At 45.7% G+C, this 19,277-nt stretch overlaps 1 protein-coding gene across 1 annotated transcript in view; it reads left to right on the forward strand.

Moving 5' to 3' along the window:
* zmat4a (zinc finger, matrin-type 4a) overlaps window positions 1-19,277 on the forward strand; it is a 96,055-nt gene that overhangs the window by 60,103 nt on the left and 16,675 nt on the right. The window contains exon 5 of the mRNA XM_037099575.1: window positions 9,036-9,257. Within this exon, the coding sequence (XP_036955470.1) occupies window positions 9,036-9,257 (222 nt within the window). The remainder of the gene's footprint in view (window positions 1-9,035; window positions 9,258-19,277) is intronic.

Raw genomic sequence — 19,277 nt, forward strand, 5'->3', positions numbered from 1 at the left:
TCGTCGTGTTTTTGGGGGCCAGTTACAACTTACTTACAGTTACCGAACCCCTGCAAGCTGCCGCAGTCGAGTCTCTGTGTGTTTTTATTTAGATCTAATCACCAACTGCTCTTTTTACCTTTGGGCTGACTGAAGTCTGCTGCTGCTGAGAAACACTGACAGCTGCTCTCCTCGAATCTGCTTACAAATTGGCAGTTGTGCTTGAATAATGAGTGAAGATCACAGGAGGGGGGGAAGTGGAGGAGAAACTCTTGTATTTTGGAGCCCGACACCTGAGTCCACGACGAGCAGCGTGGGTGTGGACAGATGAGCCTCCAGCCTTTGTTTGTTTACTGCGGCGTGTTGGCTGCAGATGACCGAGTCATTTATATTCACTCTGTGTTTAACTTCCTGCCCTCAGATCGCCACCGCTGCTTTTATTCAAATGTGTTGGAAGTCTTCTGTTGGCCGATAAGGCGCTGCATTTTTATAGTGGTATTATCTCCAGTCTCCTATTGTCGGACCGTCCTGAGTTTATCCTGCATTAGCGCCGCTTCAGCCGCCGCAGCCTATTTCCCTTCTAAAGTGGAGGGATCGAACCGGTAGATTGGCGCACAAAGCTCTCCTCTTTGAGTTAATGTTTGTCGGACAAATCCTTGAACTCGCTCGCTGAATAGAAGAGAGAAGAGATTAATTCATTGCTTTGTAGCAGCAGCTGAATATCATTTTAGCACAGAGGCTGTACTGTAAAGTCTGCAGGGCTCGTTCAGGCGGAAGGGAAACGGGTTTTGTTTCCGTCGAACACCTGACGTGACAGAAATGACAACAGGGGCTCCACTTTATTTTTTTTTTTTAAATTATTTTATTCGAAGCAGCCAGAAATCTTGAGCAGCTCGGCGCTCTGGGTCATCGCTGCTGTCACAAGCAAAATGTCCACTGAGCTCCTTCACTCCTTCCTGTGCATTCACAGTCCAGCATCCACCTGCAGGCTCCGTTCTTCTTCTTTTTATTCCGGGCGTTCGGGTCGATCTCGCCCTGCTCCTTCTTTGACTGGTTGAAATGTTGATGGTGTTGGGGAGTGTATGAGCTCAGTGCAGTGTTCCTATTCAACTCATGGATTAACCAGAAACAAACTTTAAATTGTTTACCGCCTGTGTTCGGCTGGAAGCTCGTAACTCGGGCCTGGAGAAAGTTGGATTCCGGTCCAGCTGCCTCGCAGTTAAATAACCTCGAGGAAACTTTGACTCGGTTTAATTGCGTTTCCTAACAACTTTGATTGCAGTCTGATGATGTCGAGCTCAGCCGGCACCCTTTTGCTATTTGCTCTCTCTGCCACATGTCAGTGACAGACACGGCCATTAAGCATGCCATCTGTGGCCAATGGTTCAGAACCGAGGCAGCTCCGTCCCGGCCAAACGAGGGGAAGACGCAGTCATCAATCGTATTGACACCCAGCAACCTCCTGAGGAGCCTCCTCCCTCCTCAAGTGTGGCAGAAAATACCTTCTTCTCTTTGTATCCAGACATTTGACAATATTTACCACTAAAAATCATAAAAAGTGCAAACATTCAGTCCTTCTGACGGATCCTTCTTAGACATTAACACAACAGTGTCACATTAGTTGCACATATAGCATCGGAAAGCTCATGACGGTAAAAGAGTCTGTCACTGAAATGTTGGATCTGTTCCAGTTGTCCAAACAAGCCTCCATCCAGCTGAAATACAGGAGCTGCTCGCTTTGAACCGAGCTTTCTTTCTCTGAAACATTTAGAGCACCTCTATTGTACAGGCGCCCAGATCTGTCACAAATAGAAAATGTCAGGAAGATAAATCCGGGGCACCGGGAGGCCCGGGCTATTGATTTCTACATAAGTAACGTCAGCGGACTGGCCGAGTTCCTCTGTTGAACCGCCGGCCTCTGGGGACGGCCTGGAGTTCCAGCCTGCTGTCAGACGCTATACAGCTGCAGAAACCTCCAGCACTGACGAGCATTTTTATTTTTTAACTTTTTTCGTCATTCCCCCCAAAGCAGCAAAGATCCGTGCAGGTACGTCTGCTCTGGTGTCGCTACGATGAACATCGCCCTGTTATCGTTCAGAAATCCGCTGTGGAAGAAGTCCTGCGTGAGCTCCTGTTCGGAATATCCGATTAAGTTTTTCAAACATTCGGGAATTTCATCCGACAGCTGAGATGAATGTTTAATGTCGCTCCCACAGGCTGTTTCCTCTCACACACACACACACACACGTTAGCCTCCAGACGCTAACAGATAGCCCCTGTTTGCCCTTTAAGTCCGGCACCGTCGTGCTAATGTGAATCCTTCCACTGACCCATATAGCAGCACGCTCATCTGCATGTGCGTTTTCAGCTGGATCTCAACCTACCAGTGTTGCAATGAGCTGCAATTCTTATCCAGGGTCTATTTTGGAGCTGAATGAATGTTAATTTGCAGTGTTTTTTTTATAGAATCACAGTCACATGTATTTTCACATTCATCCACATGGTTTCTCTGAGCACTATTTGCACATTTCTGGCCCGTTTCCAATTGTCTGGGCCGTAAGCGTAACAGCCTCGCCATGAATGTCACTTCCTTTAACATCTGCAGCCTAATGCAGGGACCTATTTTTCCCCCTGAACTGATTCTTTTTTTTTTTCTTCTTTTACTGGGAAGTGATTTGGAGAAAATGTGCAGCTGAAGTGTTCGTATGGCAACACGACCACGGCTATTATCTGATGACTCTAAATGTCTCCGTCTATGAACAATTAAACTGAAATGTTAACATGAGTTAATCCCATTCTGGCCCCTCTGCTGTGCAAACGATATAACGGGCTGCCTCAGCGTGCACACGTTTACATGTTCGCACATTTACATCGGAGGGATTCTGCTCAGATTCTGGTGCAGTGCAGCAGCTCGAGACCCTCCGATAGTGCTTTTACAATATCTTTATTGTCATTAACTTGTGTAATGACGATGGGAAGAGAAACAGAAGTTAATGCATTTCTTATATTTTAGCATTTTTAACCCAAATGTGTGATGTTTGTGGCATCACGTAACTTCTTCCTCTTCATGTCAGCGTCCGTGTTAGCAGGTCAGAGTCGCACTTTATTTAGAAACTCGGATTTCGCCTGTTCTTCCTGTGACATCTCGGCAAAAATAGACCTGAAAGCGACCTGTAGACAGTCATATCGACATCATACCTCTGCAGCTTCCTGTTCTCTCCCTCCCTCTCCTACTTTCTCCTGACTTCAGCCTAATACAAGTAGTTTAAATGAGAAAATGTTGCACTCCTGACAGTAATCTCGTAGTAACTTCCTCAAACTTGTTTTCCTATTTCCAACTTCTTTGTCTAAAAAGGACAAACAGTCTGCAGTCAGACTTCAGCCTCGCAGATATTAATCAGTCTCAGAGATGGAGATGTTTGTTTGCTTTGCAGTAGATTCTATATATTTCGTTTCCTGGTTTGTAGGCAGACGAGATGCTGGTGAGTCGAAAAAAGCCCCAAAAGGGAGCAGCAGCATTGTCGGAAGAGATTTGGATTCGGAGCACTTTGATCGCCCCTCTCTCCTCACAGATGCTGAATCGCCTCAGATTTATAACTCTGTTCACGCTAAATAGGTCTACTTTGCACTGCGTCGCCGTCTGCATACAAATGCCAGGCGAGGAGGGGGAACCGGGCTCTCCAGCACAACCCGGTGCTCCAAACTAGTGCCGGAGAAATGACACGTTTAATCCACTACTAATGGGGTTGTTTTTTTTTAGTTTCCTGTCATTAACCAAGACTGGTTTAACTAAATCTTCACACAGACAACCTCCTAATGCACAAATCAGAGAGCTGAATGAATAAATGAGGCTGACAGGTGACGACACAATACATGAACAGAGCAGCATTTAGTCCTCGCAGCGGGGCGGCTTCTCAGCTCTGCATCACAACTGCTTTCAGCTCCTTGTCAGTAATAAAAGCCTGAACGTTGCTCTATAGTTTATGAAAATGCATTTGCATTAATGTACAAAAATAAAAGGGGGGGGGGGAGTTTATGCAAAGCTGCCTTTTTAAAATGTAAGCTTTTCATGTGACACGGCTGCTGTGCGTCTCCCCGGAGACAAACACCGGCTGGTTTGAATGTGACTAATTACCGTCATAGAGAAGCTGAAGGACGGGGACGCCTCGATCTGTCTTCAGAACCGGAAACAAACCTGCATCCGGCGCCAACAGATTAAACACAAACACTTTCCACCGCGGTCAAAACACACATTTACAGGAATAAACTCTTCGTTTGACAAACAGCCTCCCGTCTGATTCCTCTTGTTAGCTGCTGCTTCTCTGCTGTTTAAATTATGGTAAATGTCCTCCGGCCTCATATATTCATGGTTTTTTAATTCAAGAGAAATTAATCTCCAGACAAGACAGCTGTGATTTCCAGGTGAAGGTGAGAGAAGAATTAAGAATAAAAGTCACTAGAAAAAGCCCAAAAACAAAGCCCTTTACTTCAACTCTACGTTTTAAAACCGCCCGTAACACCAGAATACAAATCACGTACCAGCCACTTAAATGATATTTCACTCATAACGCTGGATTTCATGTTGTCTGTTGTCTGCAGGTAGGACAGCAGTACTGCAGCTCTGTTCTGGAGGCGAGATGTTGGTGACGCAGACGGTACAAAGTGTTTTGATGAAGTGGTTTCAGCTCTGAAGACTGAAGGAGTTTAGATGTCCGTGTGCTCGATCGAATCATCGAATCTAGATTTTATTTTTTACAATCTGATCCAACAGGCAGAGCTCCTTCACCCTCATATTTGGTCAGACAGCCGAGAGCTTATCAGGCCAATAAACTGCTGCAGTGTGTGTGTGTGTGTGTGTGTGTGTGTGTGTGTGTGTGTGTGTGTGTGTGTGTGTGTGTCCGTCCTCTGACTAACCAGCTACATGGCTGCCATTATGAAACGTGGCATGTGTACTGTCTCCTTGACTTGATGATGATAAATCATCACCATCAGGCCCGAGATGATTCATCCCCTCGTGTGCTGACGATTCTCTTCCCCCTCCCCCAAAAAAAAAAAAAAAAAAATGTTCTTCTCAGACGTCAACGTCAGAAGAAGTCGTCACGCCTTCAGGAAAGAGCTGCAGCTTCGTACTCGGCGTCCAAAGCTTGAGTGAATTCGTCTCTGTGCAGCAAAAATAAGACACGTTTCTTTCTGTATCGCGCCGATTCCTAAACCTGTAATGAAGAAGAGGCGAGGGGCCTTTTCACCGAGTCTAAAGTGTCCTCCACGCAGCAGGTGCCACGCCGAGTCGACGCCATCTGCCTCTCGGCGATGGCGAAGAGCCCCGCCGTCTGAACTGAGCTGAACCCCCCCTCAATCAAAGCGCAGGAGGGGTGTCAAACAGTATGGCTCTAATGACGCGCTAAATGCGAGGAAGAGGGTTTCATTCCTTTGTGTGCCTGCTGGGTTATTTATGGGACTTGGAGAGCCATCCTCGCAAATACACACAGCTCCGGGTATGAATGAGGAGCGCGCCTCCTCGAAGAGAACGTAAATACTTTAGGTAAAGGAAAAAAAAAAAAAAAAACGGTGGGCACACGAGTCGTTTGAATATTAAATCAGCGTGATTACACTTGGCTGGAGGAGGATACTGTACGGGGAGGTCACACTGATGATGATAAATGATCTTTGTGTTGGTCTTGTAATCACGCTCCTTTAATTTCCCCGAGTGTTCGTCGTAGCAGGAGTTTCTCCTCTTTGCTTCTCATTTTCCTCTTCCTCTCTCAACTTTTTTGGCCATCTTTTAAACACACGGGAGATACGGCCGATAAATCTTCGGCTTGTCTCCGTTTCCCCTGCGCTCATTTCATCTTCAGGATTTATTCCAGTCCGAGAAGCTGCAGCGAGACTTTACAATGACAAATCTACAGATAACCATCACCCGCTATCTGCAGTCCCACTCAGCTCCAGAGATCATTTTTAGCATCTCTTTCAGCTCATTGTTTTGTTTTTTTCAAGCCCACAACTTTTCTGTTTTGGTTTCGCTCCCCTCAGCTTCGTCTCCGGCAGCAGGCAGGTAAAACAAAACTGTGTCCATCTGCTGTTTGGTGGCGAGCAGGTTAGTGCACAGCTGCCTGCTGCAGGTGAAACAGAGCTGTGAGGGCAGCGAGAGAGCTAAAACAGCACATTGCAGCCGGACGGCGAAAACAAAGAGCTGAAAGTCGCCGTGAGGCTCAGTGATGCCGAGCCGAGCCGCAGATTCAGGCGACGGTTCTCTGAAGCTTCGTGACGATGAGCGAAACTCTTTCACAAATATCACTGAGGTTTTTTTAATGAGGTTATAAAGAAGACAAACAAATACACAAACCGCAGTGGGGAGTGTTTCCAGACTGCAGCACGTCTCTATTGTTGTGTTTTCTCTATTTGTTCATGTGTTGCGGTGCGGTGAGCAGATTCACCGTATTTCAGATAAAAGCCGTCGTCATGTGAATTCTTATTGCTGCGTAGTTTTGTATAAAAAGGTTGTTTGAGAGCACTCGGGTGGATTTCTCCTGCACTCTGAAGCCTTAAAAGCTCCCCTAACTGTGATGTGCCCCTGTGGATTCACCAGTTAGAGATGTTTATTGGGTGAAAATGACTTTCGGACCAAGAGGGAGGAAAAAAAGAGAAGAACCAGATTTTTCTCCTTTTAATTTGGAAACGACTCGTGTCCATGACACGCTGAGTGAGCTCTGCATTTTGGATCTGCACTGCGAAAGGTCACAGACTTGGTTGGTGAAGGACCGTTTGAATAATTACTAATTCAGATCGTTTCAGAGGACGACGAAGTCACGTAGTTGTTTTTTGTAGGATCAGTAATTTCCTCCTTTCTGTTCTTCGTCGTCTCCGCAAACAATAAATATCTCACCCTCTTTGGGTTTCGCTCAGCCTTTTAAATCCTCTCCTCCACTTTCTGTCACACCTCTCTCTGTTCTCGCAGGTAATTGCCTGATTGTTATTACTGAAACCGAGAGCGGCGCTTATGTTAGGTCGTGTTTTCATATGCCAGAGGTGTCGAAACAGCTCTCAGTTCTCTGCACAGTGTACGTCAGGATGCAAACTGTAGTTATCAGAAGGAGCAGGTGGGTCTCCTGTGTGATCCTTGAAGTTTAAGTTCTTGGATTGATCTGAGCTTCGTGGCGGACGCACAGCCTCGCTCTCTCCTTTGAGGGAGGCGTTACATCCACAACAGCTCCCGGGCTTCTGTTCTGCAGCCGACCTCCGACCTCCTCGCGAAAGGGGGACTACAGGGATTAAATTAAGTCTGACAGTTTACATTGGCCTGTTAGTCGGCGAGGTCACCCTATAACCACAAAGTCACAGATTCAATCCCACATAATAGCCGGCTTCCTGTGGATGCGAGCGCCCAAACAGAGCGCTGAATGTGTGATATAATGCAAATGTGAACTCTGCTTATATCGCAGCTCGGACTCACTGGAGGCTGAACGAACAAACGAACGAACGAACGGTGGGCAAAACGCTGACGGCGAAGGTTCCTGGGTCGCCACTCTGAGATGTTGACTGGTGTAATGGAACATAATGGGACAACACTAAATGTTGACTTAGGCCACGTCGAGCACTCGAGTGTTAAAACTGATTAAGTTGATAGTGCTGTTTTGTGTCGGGGAGCTCTCGGTGCAGCGCGGCGCTCGTTCGGGGGGTTAATGCTGTCATCCATGCATGACGGCACGAGTGGGCAGCCACGAGGAGAGCAGGCTCTTTAATCCGTTTGCCAAGTGGAATTTGGGTTTTCCTCTTCAGGCGTTTAATGGAGATAACGGCTTGTTATTCAGAGGGCTGCACTCCGCGGAGCCGCGGTCATCGTTACATCGCTGCTGATCAGCGCTCATTAAAAGCCCTCGCGTCGTCCCCCGTCTGCCGGCTGCAGAGCCACACTGTGAAAAAAAAAGCCAACTTGTGGTTTTAGGCTGTGGTGACATGTCATTAGTGGTCTGCAATCTCGTTAAAAAAATAAGCTAAAAATATTGCCAACATGATTCGCTTTTAAAGCAATGTGTTTTTTATCCGGATGTGGAGAATCTCCTGCAAAGAGAGTTTAGAGGTGATCGTCCTGCTCAGTTCGCATTTGCCTTTGGCCAAAACTTAACAATTAGGGCCGAAATAACACTCTGACAACGCTGGCTAATTAGCGCTGGACGTTAAAAGTATGATTCACACGACCGCAATGATCTTAAAGGTGCATTATGTAGTTTATCATCAGAGGAGAAAGATCAACTTAAAAGGACAACATGGTGTCATACTGTTTTACTTTGCTTACATGTGGCGGACCCTGCCACCTTTCTAGTTTCAAACAGTGTTCTGGGACTCGTTTATTCAGTTACTGGGAAAAAAAAAATACATATTTCTGAATATTGTAAAGAAGTATTGTAAGGACTGGGAACATTCTGGCTAATCGTTTCTTGACTCTGGTTAACGACAGCTGGGCTCGAACACTGCGAGGGTGAATGTGAAAGAACAGTTTGACGGCACTTGAGATCGATTCTGTTCCTCCGACACCTCGACCGAGCTGAGACCGCACGCAAACACAACTTAACACTTTGAATCCTTGTTCTCATTCGGAACCATTTTGAATTAAAGTTGTTTTTTTTTTTTACTCTTTTGAGAGTTGTTTTATGCTCGAGCGTCGAGAATGTCAGAAGATTTCAGCCGTGTCGCTCCCGGCCTCCAGCTGCTTCTGCCTTTGTGGCATTTTTAGATATTAATAAAAGATTCTTTGTGATTGTAAAGACGTCGTTTTGTTTTGTTTACTTACCCACATAAATTGATATCTTAATGACCCAGTAATACAGTAAGAGCACTCGCACATCTTGCAAATCTGGGACGTACATTAGTTGGATGTACTCAGAGAAAATAGGCTGTGGAGTTTGAGTATGAAGGCGTGTTTTTAGATTATGGAAGTAAAAGCATAACTTCTTATGAGCTATATGCTTCTTGGTGCCTTGTCTCTGGTCAATTGATCCAGTAAAACCCACCACAGAACCTCCATTTTGTGTTTTTCCTGTTGATCTTCCCTTCAGAGGCGTCCCCCAGTCCTGTAAAGAGCTCCCCAGACACGTCTCCCATGACCTCCCCGCGACAGCGCCGCGACTCGGACCGCTACTGCCAGCTATGCAACGCCTGGTTCAACAACCCCGGCATGGCTCAACAACACTACGATGGCAAAAAGCACAAGAAGAACGCTGCCAGAGCGGACCTGCTGGAGCAGCTGGGCAAGACCCTGGACATGGGAGAGATGAAAGGTACGGACGCCGACGCATTCAAAATCACACTCACGCTTCTTTAAAAACACCTCGTCAGGGTTTATTGATATGAAGCACGTCACGGTTGAGACACTATCCTTTTGCATTTTGTGTTGGATTGTGATTTGGCACCTTTTAGATTGAAATGATGGATTTAAGGCGGTGTGGAGCGGGTCGACACCACAGTCCTGCATGTTGGTGCTGCTCCAAGCTCTTTGTGCACCACCTCGGTGTCCTGGACAGCTTCCTCCGTCGTGTCCCGGTGCCAGCGGCTGTGTCAGACTCAGACTTATGCACTGTGACCGAGAGAGCGACTATGGCAAGGTGTTAAGTAGTGATATAGAGTCCTGTCGACCCCCGGGGCTTCTCATCTAATGTATAATGTACCTGAGGAGATGAAGAGGGGGGTGACCTGGTGTTAGGAGACACATCCTTTAATAGAGCGATGGTCCGAGTGCCTCGTCAGCCGGCAGACTGAGGCTGAATAAAGCTGAAGTGTCCTTGAGCAGGACACAGATGCCCTGCGGGGACCTCTGACCCGCTTGAACCCACATCGTGTTATTTATTTGCTATTAAACACCATTAAAGTTCCTTTTTATGGGCTTTATTCTGATCCTGTGGACAACAACTCTGTCTGTTTAGCTGCTGGATTCTCCAACACGTTCACCAGTTCATTCCCTGATAGCGAGGCGGCACCAGACACCCTCATCCGGCCCACGTACTGCATGGACTGATGGCACGTGGGCGGGCAGCTCCTGTTTGCCAGAACCGAGCCACGAGCAGGCCGCAGCATGGCCAGATGTCAGCCAAGAGCCGACCAAATAAAACCAGAGCTGAACTGCTAAATGCAGCCTACAGCACTAGCTAACCAGCTAACCAGCTAGCCTGTCCTGTCTCGTAATAACACAAGACGTGATAGTTCTGGCGCTACCTTCAAATTCTGGCCATTTCTTACAAACTACACGTTATAAGATCAGCCAATAATGTGTCAGTATGATCCTGATTAGGTTTGGAAAGACTTCTGATCATTTGTAAGTCCGCCGTCGTGCTGAGCGGCAGCCCTCTCGGCTGGAGCTGTCAGCTCGACTCCCTCTGCAGTCCACCGGGCTGTCACAAGCTGTTAATTTCACGCGGGAGGTGGAGAGAACGTTCTTGCTTATCCTCTCGCAGTCACAATATGTCAATAACAATTACACAATATTATTCCAGTCGGCGGAGGAGGCCGGCTGCCAGAAGAGCGGAAGGGAGCCCAGAGGTGTTGTAGAGGGCACTGGAGCGTGACCGTGACCAACGGGAGGAACAAGTCCTCAAAACCGATTGGACACGGACCCCAAACTAGGGGCCTGATTGGCTCTCCAGGCCTATAGGAGCACTGTGTCACGTCGAGGGCAAATTGAGAGAATCAGTTCAGTTTCGTCGTGTTGAATATTGAGGTTGTACATGATGATGAACTTTTGGCCCAATTAAAATGCTAAAAAGACAGATGAGACAATTGGACGGGCTTGTTAGAGGCCTGTGACGGCCGTGATGATATGCAAATATAATGAAATCTGCTTCCAGAATAACTTTAAACTGCACGATCCAGTGTCTCAAACAAACTGAATCTGAACATTTCCCAGTCATCCAGAGATCAGTGCTAAGTTCCTCTCATTGTTTGAGGATTAAAGTCTAAACTATGTGATTATGTCGAACATCCCGCTCCTGTGATTCCCCTTGTTGCTGGATATAAAACTCTGGGTTTGTACGTTTGTGGTTGAAATATTGTCAGTACAGCTGCTCTGAGATTCGATGTGATTGTATCGTGAGCACTTTCCTGCGGACGGGTCGTGATTCTCTCCACTCCAAGTTGAAGCCGTCCGCATCTCTGACTCCATCTCTCTCACACCCTCCGCTGTGTCAGGAGGAGACGGATTTGCCAGCATCAACACAGTCATTATCGAGAGGCTGAAAATGTCAGCATGCTCGCTGCACTATTCAGCACTTGGGCTAATGAGTATTTCTCTCCGGTGATTATCAATTAGTAATGAAGTGGCAAATCATCCTATCAGGCAAAACCAGCACTGTGAGCCTGCGGAGAAGAGAATGGGACCTCAGCAGGCGTAGCGGGCGACCAGGCGGTCGGGACAGAAGGGAGGGAGGGAGGGTGGTGAAGCTGCAACTGGGGAACTGGGAGCACTTTTGTTTTATTTTTTCCTTTTACTCCTTCTTTTCATCTTTCTCTGCATCTCCTTTGTGCTGAGTTTAGTTTGTCTTCCTCCCTCCGCCCGTCCTCTGCTTGCCGTCGCCTCTCCCTGACCTCCAGCACGTCCTCGCGCACTCTCTCAACTCGCTGATATATATTAAAAAAAAAAAAAAAAAGAAAAACAAAATATGCCATGTGATGAATTATTCAACAGCTCCCATATAAAAAGAGGAGTGTGAGAGCATGTTGTTGTGGTGAAGCTGTGGAGGCCTGATGGCAAAAAAACAGAAAGAGAGTAAATGCATCATCACTTCAACAGCAGAAGAACATCGAGGGGTCAAATGTGTTGGAGGCAGATCGAGCTCTTAGCCGCGACCCCCCACATGATGAGAAAAAGGTTGTTAAAACTTTTATAGCCGTCTGTACACACACCCTAACGACACATACACACGTGTATATTCACCGTCTTGTTTGAGAAAATAGAGCCCTCGTAAAACTGATCTGTGCTCTCTCAAATTGCCTCTAGTCGTTTGGTCATTGTTTATATTTTACTGCAAATAGCTGCAGGTTGCAAAGCGTCCAACACACGCGGGGAGTCTGAAGCCAACGAGCGCCGGGAACGAGAGGAAATCAAAAAAGTCTATCGTGAAGATTTTGCTGAGACGGGAGGTTTCATTTACCGTCACAGTGAGGACTGAAATGTTTGCAGTTATCATTTTGCAGCTGATCGTCCACGTGGGCAGAATGTGGAGGCACTTTGTCCTGGTTATAGAAGAGGTGACGGTGTCGTCATCAGGGCTCAGATAGATCGGAGATCGAACGTTTAATAAAGTCAGTATCAGCCAATCTGACAGATCTGACTGATGCATTTCTGATTTGCACATAGAAACATATAAAATATATAAAAACTTTGCTGGTTTAGCTTCTACAATGTGAGGATTTGCTGCTTTTCTTTCTTCTTTCCTTTTTTTTAATGACAGTGAATGAAGAGTCTTTGGGTTTCGGACTGCTGGTCGGACAAAAGAAGCGATCTGAAGACGTTAGGAACTTTAGGAAAATGAGACCAGCATTTTTCAGAATTTATAATCAGCATATTATCTGATAATGGCAATAATCTTGGCTGCAGACCACTGCGTCTCAAGAACCCTGATTCATATTTATGTGATAAAAAAGACAGAGTTTGGAATTAATTCTAAGTATTAAACATTCATTTCCTGTAAGGGTTGAAGGTAGAAGTCTTACTCTGGTTCAGGCCTGGCCAATGAGAGCACATGTTGCCGTAGATAACTGCAATTATCTATAACTGGAAGACTACAAAGAGATGATTGCTATGAAATCCCTTTAATGCATGAGGATATAATGGGCCGGCTGTAAGAGACTCTTTATTCTTCCTACACTGTCGCCTCTGTGAAGCTTCAATGGGGGAGAGTGTCTGAAGCGCAGCATGTAATTTCCTTTTTATTATTATTCTTGTTTCGGCTGTTTACTTTACAGAACGTGTCACAGTTTAAACAAAGAGGACTCAAACAGACACGCAGGCCGGCAGGTAATATATATAAAGTCTTAACTTCAAGTGCAATAAATCCAAAATCGTGGCAACAAAAAGGCAGAAAACAAAACAAGAGGAACCAAAAAACAAAGTACAAATCAGGAATAACGCGAGGAAAAAGGCGGAAACACGTGACGGGAACAGGAGACGCAGGTGATTAACTGATGAAGTACAGGTGAGGAAACAGACAAAGGGAGGAAATAAAAAGCAGGACAGAACTTCAAAATAAAACAGGAAATAACTGAGCCACAAACTCAAACCCTGGCAGGAAGTGATTTCTATCCTCTTTATCAAAATAAACATTATAATTTTATAAGCTCAAACTGTCAGTCAGCAACACTGTCAGTGGTTTCCACCCAGCTCCTCCTGGTGAAGCAGCACACACACACACACACACACACACACACACACACACACACACACACACACACACGCTGCAGAGCTCCCCCTCCTGATCCTTCACTTTCTAATTGCTTTAATAGAGAGTGATGTCATCTCCCTACGATCTCATTGGCTGTCACATTAGGCTGCTGTGGAGTCTGCATGGAAACACCCTTCATGTCCACCTCTCACTGGGTCACCTGGCTCCGTCCACACCTTTCATCAAGAAAGTGAACGGCAGCAAGTCAAGTGTTTGCTGCTGCTGAGAGCATCTCATCTCTAACTGGCATCAGATCCCATCCTCCCTTCCCTTCCTTTCCATCCTCCCTTCCCTTCCTTTCCATCCTCCCTTTCCTTCCTCCCTTTCCTTCCCTTCCATCCTCCCTTCCCTCCTCCCTTTCCATCCTCCCTTTCCTTCCTTTCCATCCTCCCTTCCTTCCCTTCCATCCTCCCTTCCTTCCTCCCTTTCCATCCTCCCTTCTTTGTTTCCTTTCCATCCATTCACATTTACTTATTTTTTCCTCCGTTTAGTGCACTGTGTCTTTTTTTTGTTTTTGCCATTTTTTTTTGTTGTTTTATTTCTTCTTTTTCTTATTGGTCTTGGCTTGTTTAAGTCTAGTTCCCCCTCTTATATTGTGCTGCATCATATGTGTATATGATTGAATAAATAAATACAAACCTGATCGTTTCAAACGAGCACACACAGAAAACAGACCAGTGAACCGCTGAGAGCTCAGAACCGAAACTGAGTCTTTCCAAGTCGTCTTCCTAAATGTCCTCGTGTTGAACGTTATTAAAAAAAGTAGTAATACAAGAGAAATTAATGGCGCCCAGCGTGATTAAAATCACTGTTAAGAGCGAGTTATAAATCTAGAGAGGTGCCAGTTTGTACTCTCGCAATGACACGACGTTGTTCAGGTCCAGTGTGGTGCGAGAGGCTGTAGGAGTGGTGTGAAACTGAGCGGCTGCGGTGTGAGAAAAAAAAAAAAAAGAAATAAAAAATGTAGCCGATAATATTTCATTTAGCTCTTTTTATTAAACTGCCCACAGATTTAATAACATGTGTGGCCTCACTATAGATCATCTGATCCAACACTTCCTGCACTGGACACCACGCAAACGCTTTCTTGTTTTGAAACAGGAAAGAACGCAGAGCAAATAATTATTATCCACAAGATCAGATTTCTCTTCATCATCATCATCGTGTCCTGTAAATAAAACGCTCTGAAGCTTGAGTCTAATAAAAGTTTTGTTCTCTATAAAACCTTGTTTACTGTTAAGATCTTGCCAGTTATTTTTACCTTTGACTGACAGATGTTTTAACCAACATCATTACGAGTTTGATGTTGTGAAGAAGCAAGATTTCATGAAGCAAACTGAAACAAGAACAAAACAACATCCGGTTAACATTCATAATAAAACTCTCCGTGTTGACGCCAGCAAGAGATCTAAAAGAAGAGACAAATCTGAGCGCTTCTTCTAATCCTCCAGTTGGGAACAATAAGCTTTTGTTTGTTTTTTGTTGTGTGTATAACACACACACGTATAACTGCAGTCACGTGAACGGACGACGGAAAAACCAGTAAACATTCAGAAGAAACCAGGATCCAGAACATCAACGGTTTCAAGTCATTTTAAAACTTATGTTGAGGGCTCTGAACCTCAGTATACAGTCTGATACCTGGACAGTGATGTAGTTCAGTCGTGTGCAGGTATAAAAAAGGTTTCATCGCTGCCCGTCCGAGCTGTCAGTCATGTTCTCGTTGATCGAGCAGCAGTCGGCTCCTTCATCGCTATTATTTTTGGTCACCCATCGTTTTTTCTTTTTGATTTCCTCGTGTAGCCGCCAAAAAAAAAAACCCCACTAAATTTAGACGGTAGGCTGGCCTGTCAAACATCCCCGACAGATAAATTGTGTTTTTCCAGACTCCATCATCGCTGTTAATCGGAGACGGGTTTGTGACAGATGTGATTTAGCACTTTGTCTCCCCTCTTTCTCACTTCCTCCTTTTCCTTCTGTCGATCGCTGCGATTGCAGCTCTCGAGCTGTTGCTCTTGGCTGTGTGTTACACTCCCCACCTCCTCCCCACCCCCGACCCTAAAATAGACCTGTTATTGCCCGAGACCGGCAAATTACAACAAGCTGATCGAGGTCCTCTTCAGCAGAGAACAAAAAGGGCAAAATGTGTCCTCGTGTCGGCTAACTGGCTGGATCGGAGCAGCGGCGTTACATCTCTACCTGCTGCCCATTTCCTAACTGCGGCCAATTTCAGATACCAATCTTATCCGTGATTTGGTGAGTGTCGCTTCAAGGGGGCTGAAAACACTTTTTGAGTGATGATTTTCATGCCCGGTAAGTCAATTTCACAAAGCAGTTCGTTATAATCCACCCCGCAGTCGCAAAAACAATTTGTGTTTTTTCCGTACAGATTCAGATTTAGCATATGCTCTTTTCAGCCCAGGCCGCTGCAAGTCAGAGAGCGCGAGAGGGAACCAGCAGCCATCTGAGTGGGGCAGATGGCTGCTGGTTAATTTAGCATGAACCCCTGGAACCTGTGCCGCCGTCCTCCCTGCTCACAGTCCACACGGAGAGGAGCGCACAGCTGATCAGTCAGAAACCCGCCACCGAGCTCCCTCCCAGGGGCTCCGGCAATAAGTCTCAATTAGCTGAGAGACAACCAGAGATTTACTACGCTGCAAATGAAATAACCCACCTCAGCACCCCAGTCTGCGGCTTATTGGTGAGCTGATATACAGACGCAGACCAGAGATGTGTTTCTACGAGCCGTCGCGTGTGTTGAATTGGTTAGCAGCTTATTAAACTTTCAAAATAGAGCTTTTAAAGTGTTCCTCGGTTTAAAAGGTCTCTCTCCCTCGCAGATGATTAAAACATCTGCAGTATCTGTATCGGACAAAATAAATCAGTGTCCTCGACTTAAGTTTTTAATATACTGAGTCAGAGGCGCTCTTAAAGGAGCATTCTGTAGTTTTGGAGATGAAATGTTAATCAAAAGAGAAAGATCTTCATTTTTTTTTCCTCTCTAAACAAACTAAATAATCAAACTCTCTTTGTCTTCATGACTGAATAAACTGAATAAACAAAACTGACCTTAACAACACAGTTTATACTGTTTTACTTTGTTTATATGTGGCGGACCCTGCCACCCTTATTTTCCTCCGAGAGCAGTTCGTTTATTCACTGATGGAACAAATAAATATGTCAGAAATGTCTGATATTACCTCACTAATATTGTAAATATTAAACTTCTGTCTTCTTCTCAGCTTTAACAGAACAAACGGTGCTTGACGGAAACCTGCTGTGCGTCTTTGATAGGCTGCATTTTGGGATAATTCACGGTCGTCTAGTTTTACAATAATGAAAACATTGTTCATCATCATTTTACCCCCTCACACTTTTAGATACTTGGATGATTTTAAACTGGTACAAAGATGAAGTCAATCTCAAAGTATCTCAGTGACAGGATGATCTCCAAAGACCCCCCAAAGATTATTACTAAGACATCTCTACAACATCGACATCCGAGGGACAGCTGCTTGTGGTTTGAAACATTCTTAAGTGTGTGTTGCACTCTGGCTCCTCAGTGAACATCTCGAGACGATGACGTTAATGTGACGTCTCTTGGACGTCACATTTTTGCTCAGCGGTTCGGTGCCGTTATTCTAAATTTGGTATTTTTTCAGTCGTGCCCCGTCGACGCAGGTCTCTGTAAATAAATCAGCACACGGTTTCAGTCACAGCCAGGTAGAAGAAGGCTGGCAATAACTTCACCGTCAGTGCACACCTTTACATTCCTGGCTGCCTGCGGAAAAAAGTGACTTTGATATCAAATGAAGATATAAGACATCAGAGAGAGTTTTCCTCTGCATGCATCAGCTCCACCGTCTCTAACTATAGTTTTATACAATTCCAGCCTTTCCCCAAATAAATGAGACTGCAGAGCACATTTTTCTTCCTCCGCGTGCTCTCCTAAGCTGCCTCCGCTCTCCACGAAGGGACAAGTTAACCAAAACAAACGAGCCTCCAGTGACACGCCGGTGATGCCTCAGAAAGCAGGAAGTAAAGGTGATCGAATGGAGGCGCTGCAAAAGGCCTACAGCGCTCCCGGTGCTTCATCGCTCATGCAGGGCAGCACCGCGAGGGAAGAGCCGCAGGTGGCTGGCAGTGATGGATTCCAGCGCCGCTGTACAATCACTCAGCCTTTCAGAAATTGTTTGAGAAGCAAGCTGTCAAAGGGGGGCCGCTGCCGAGCCAGACCCTCGCCGCCCGCTGCAGAACTTTAATGTCAGCTCATGACTGCGTCTGGGGACGGACGCGCAAAATTGAAATCTCAATCCCGGTGGCAGCCCACTGACAGGGTGGTTATTGTACAGCTTATCGGGGAGGGGGGGTAAGTGAAAGGGAGAGATTTGCTTCCTCTCTGTCTGCAGAATATTTCCCCTCCATCAAAACGTTGGGAAGTAAACAGCTGACATCGACTTCTGAGGAGCGAGATGTCAGCGAACGTCAACGTTTCAGCGTCAGCCGCCACCGTTTCTGAAGCCAGAAAAAATAAATAAATAAATAAAAGAACCTGTGCTCGCTAAAGATTCAGCAGCTCATTCTCTGGTGTGGTGACGGAGAGTAAACGTATCATTCGTGCGGGGAAAATTTGATTGAAGACGATATGGAAATGTGATTCATTGAGCGCGGGGCGACATTTATTTTCTCCTGGCCTTTTGCTCCGAGGCATATTTATGGAGCAGCTAACTCAATTGTGAGAGCGAGGCAATGAAGACGGCCGTTTTTCAAACCACAATAAGATTAGTACAACATGACGGCGATTACACGGGACGCTCGTAATTTGCGGCAACAGGGAGCTTGGCTGTGTACAACCGCAGTCACACTGAGGGCATCGCTGATGTACGTTCTTTTAAGAAATGAGACAGTTTATTACATTTTGTTTATTCAGAATAAACCAGACAGCTCAAGGTCTCAGGCGCTGAATCTTTATTCTCAGTGACTTTCCTCTCACTTTGTCATTAAATCAGGCTCCAGTAAAGTTATTATTTTGTGTCATATTTTTAAAAAAAAATTATATTTCCGTGTCTGTTTTGATTGTAGATCTAAGACAAGCACCAAAACAGAGGGTGAATCGAGGTGCTGCAGCAACAGACAGCGTTGTTTGCACATTCAAGCGTTTAAACTCTTTCCAGTAGAGATCCAAAATAGAAGTATGAAGATAAAAATCAGCTTAGTAATGCAAGTTTAAATACAGGAAGACAGTTGCTGTGTCTCAATTCAGGGTCTGCATCGCAACGCCGTGCGAAGGCTGTCCCAATCCGAAGGCTCCTCCAAATGCAGCCCACAAATACGACGTCCCTGTTTTTGGAGGATGCACCTCTACTATCCTTCTTGGCCTCACATATCCCAAGATTGTTTGCGCACCCGAAAAAGAAGAAAGAAAGAGAAAATGGCGACATCGCGTGGCATAGCTCGTCACTTTCACGGGCCTGGGCAGCAGAAATCGTGACGTGAGGACGCAGCCAGGAAATGCTCCAAAGGCTCGACCGTCACATTTAACACCAGCTGACGCAGTTAACAAGGTCTCTGAAGGACTCGCCTTCACAGACCACAAAGGCCGAGTCCTTCAGAGGACGCAGACCTGAACTGAGACACAGCAAATCTGTCAGTCAGTCCACAAATATCTCAACTACAACATCCTGCGCCTGCTGGGATCAATTTTAATTACTGTGGTACTGTTAACACCTGACATCAGGTCGAAAACAACAACATCTCCATCAGCCTCAGCTCTGTTGTGTTCAGTGCCAATTCACACATGTGAGCATGCTAACACACTAAATCCAGAAAAAACACCACCAGAACACAGGCTTATAGGTGAGGCATCAG

This window comes from Acanthopagrus latus, chromosome 5 (assembly GCF_904848185.1).
Source record: "Acanthopagrus latus isolate v.2019 chromosome 5, fAcaLat1.1, whole genome shotgun sequence".
Classification (NCBI taxonomy): domain Eukaryota; kingdom Metazoa; phylum Chordata; class Actinopteri; order Spariformes; family Sparidae; genus Acanthopagrus; species Acanthopagrus latus.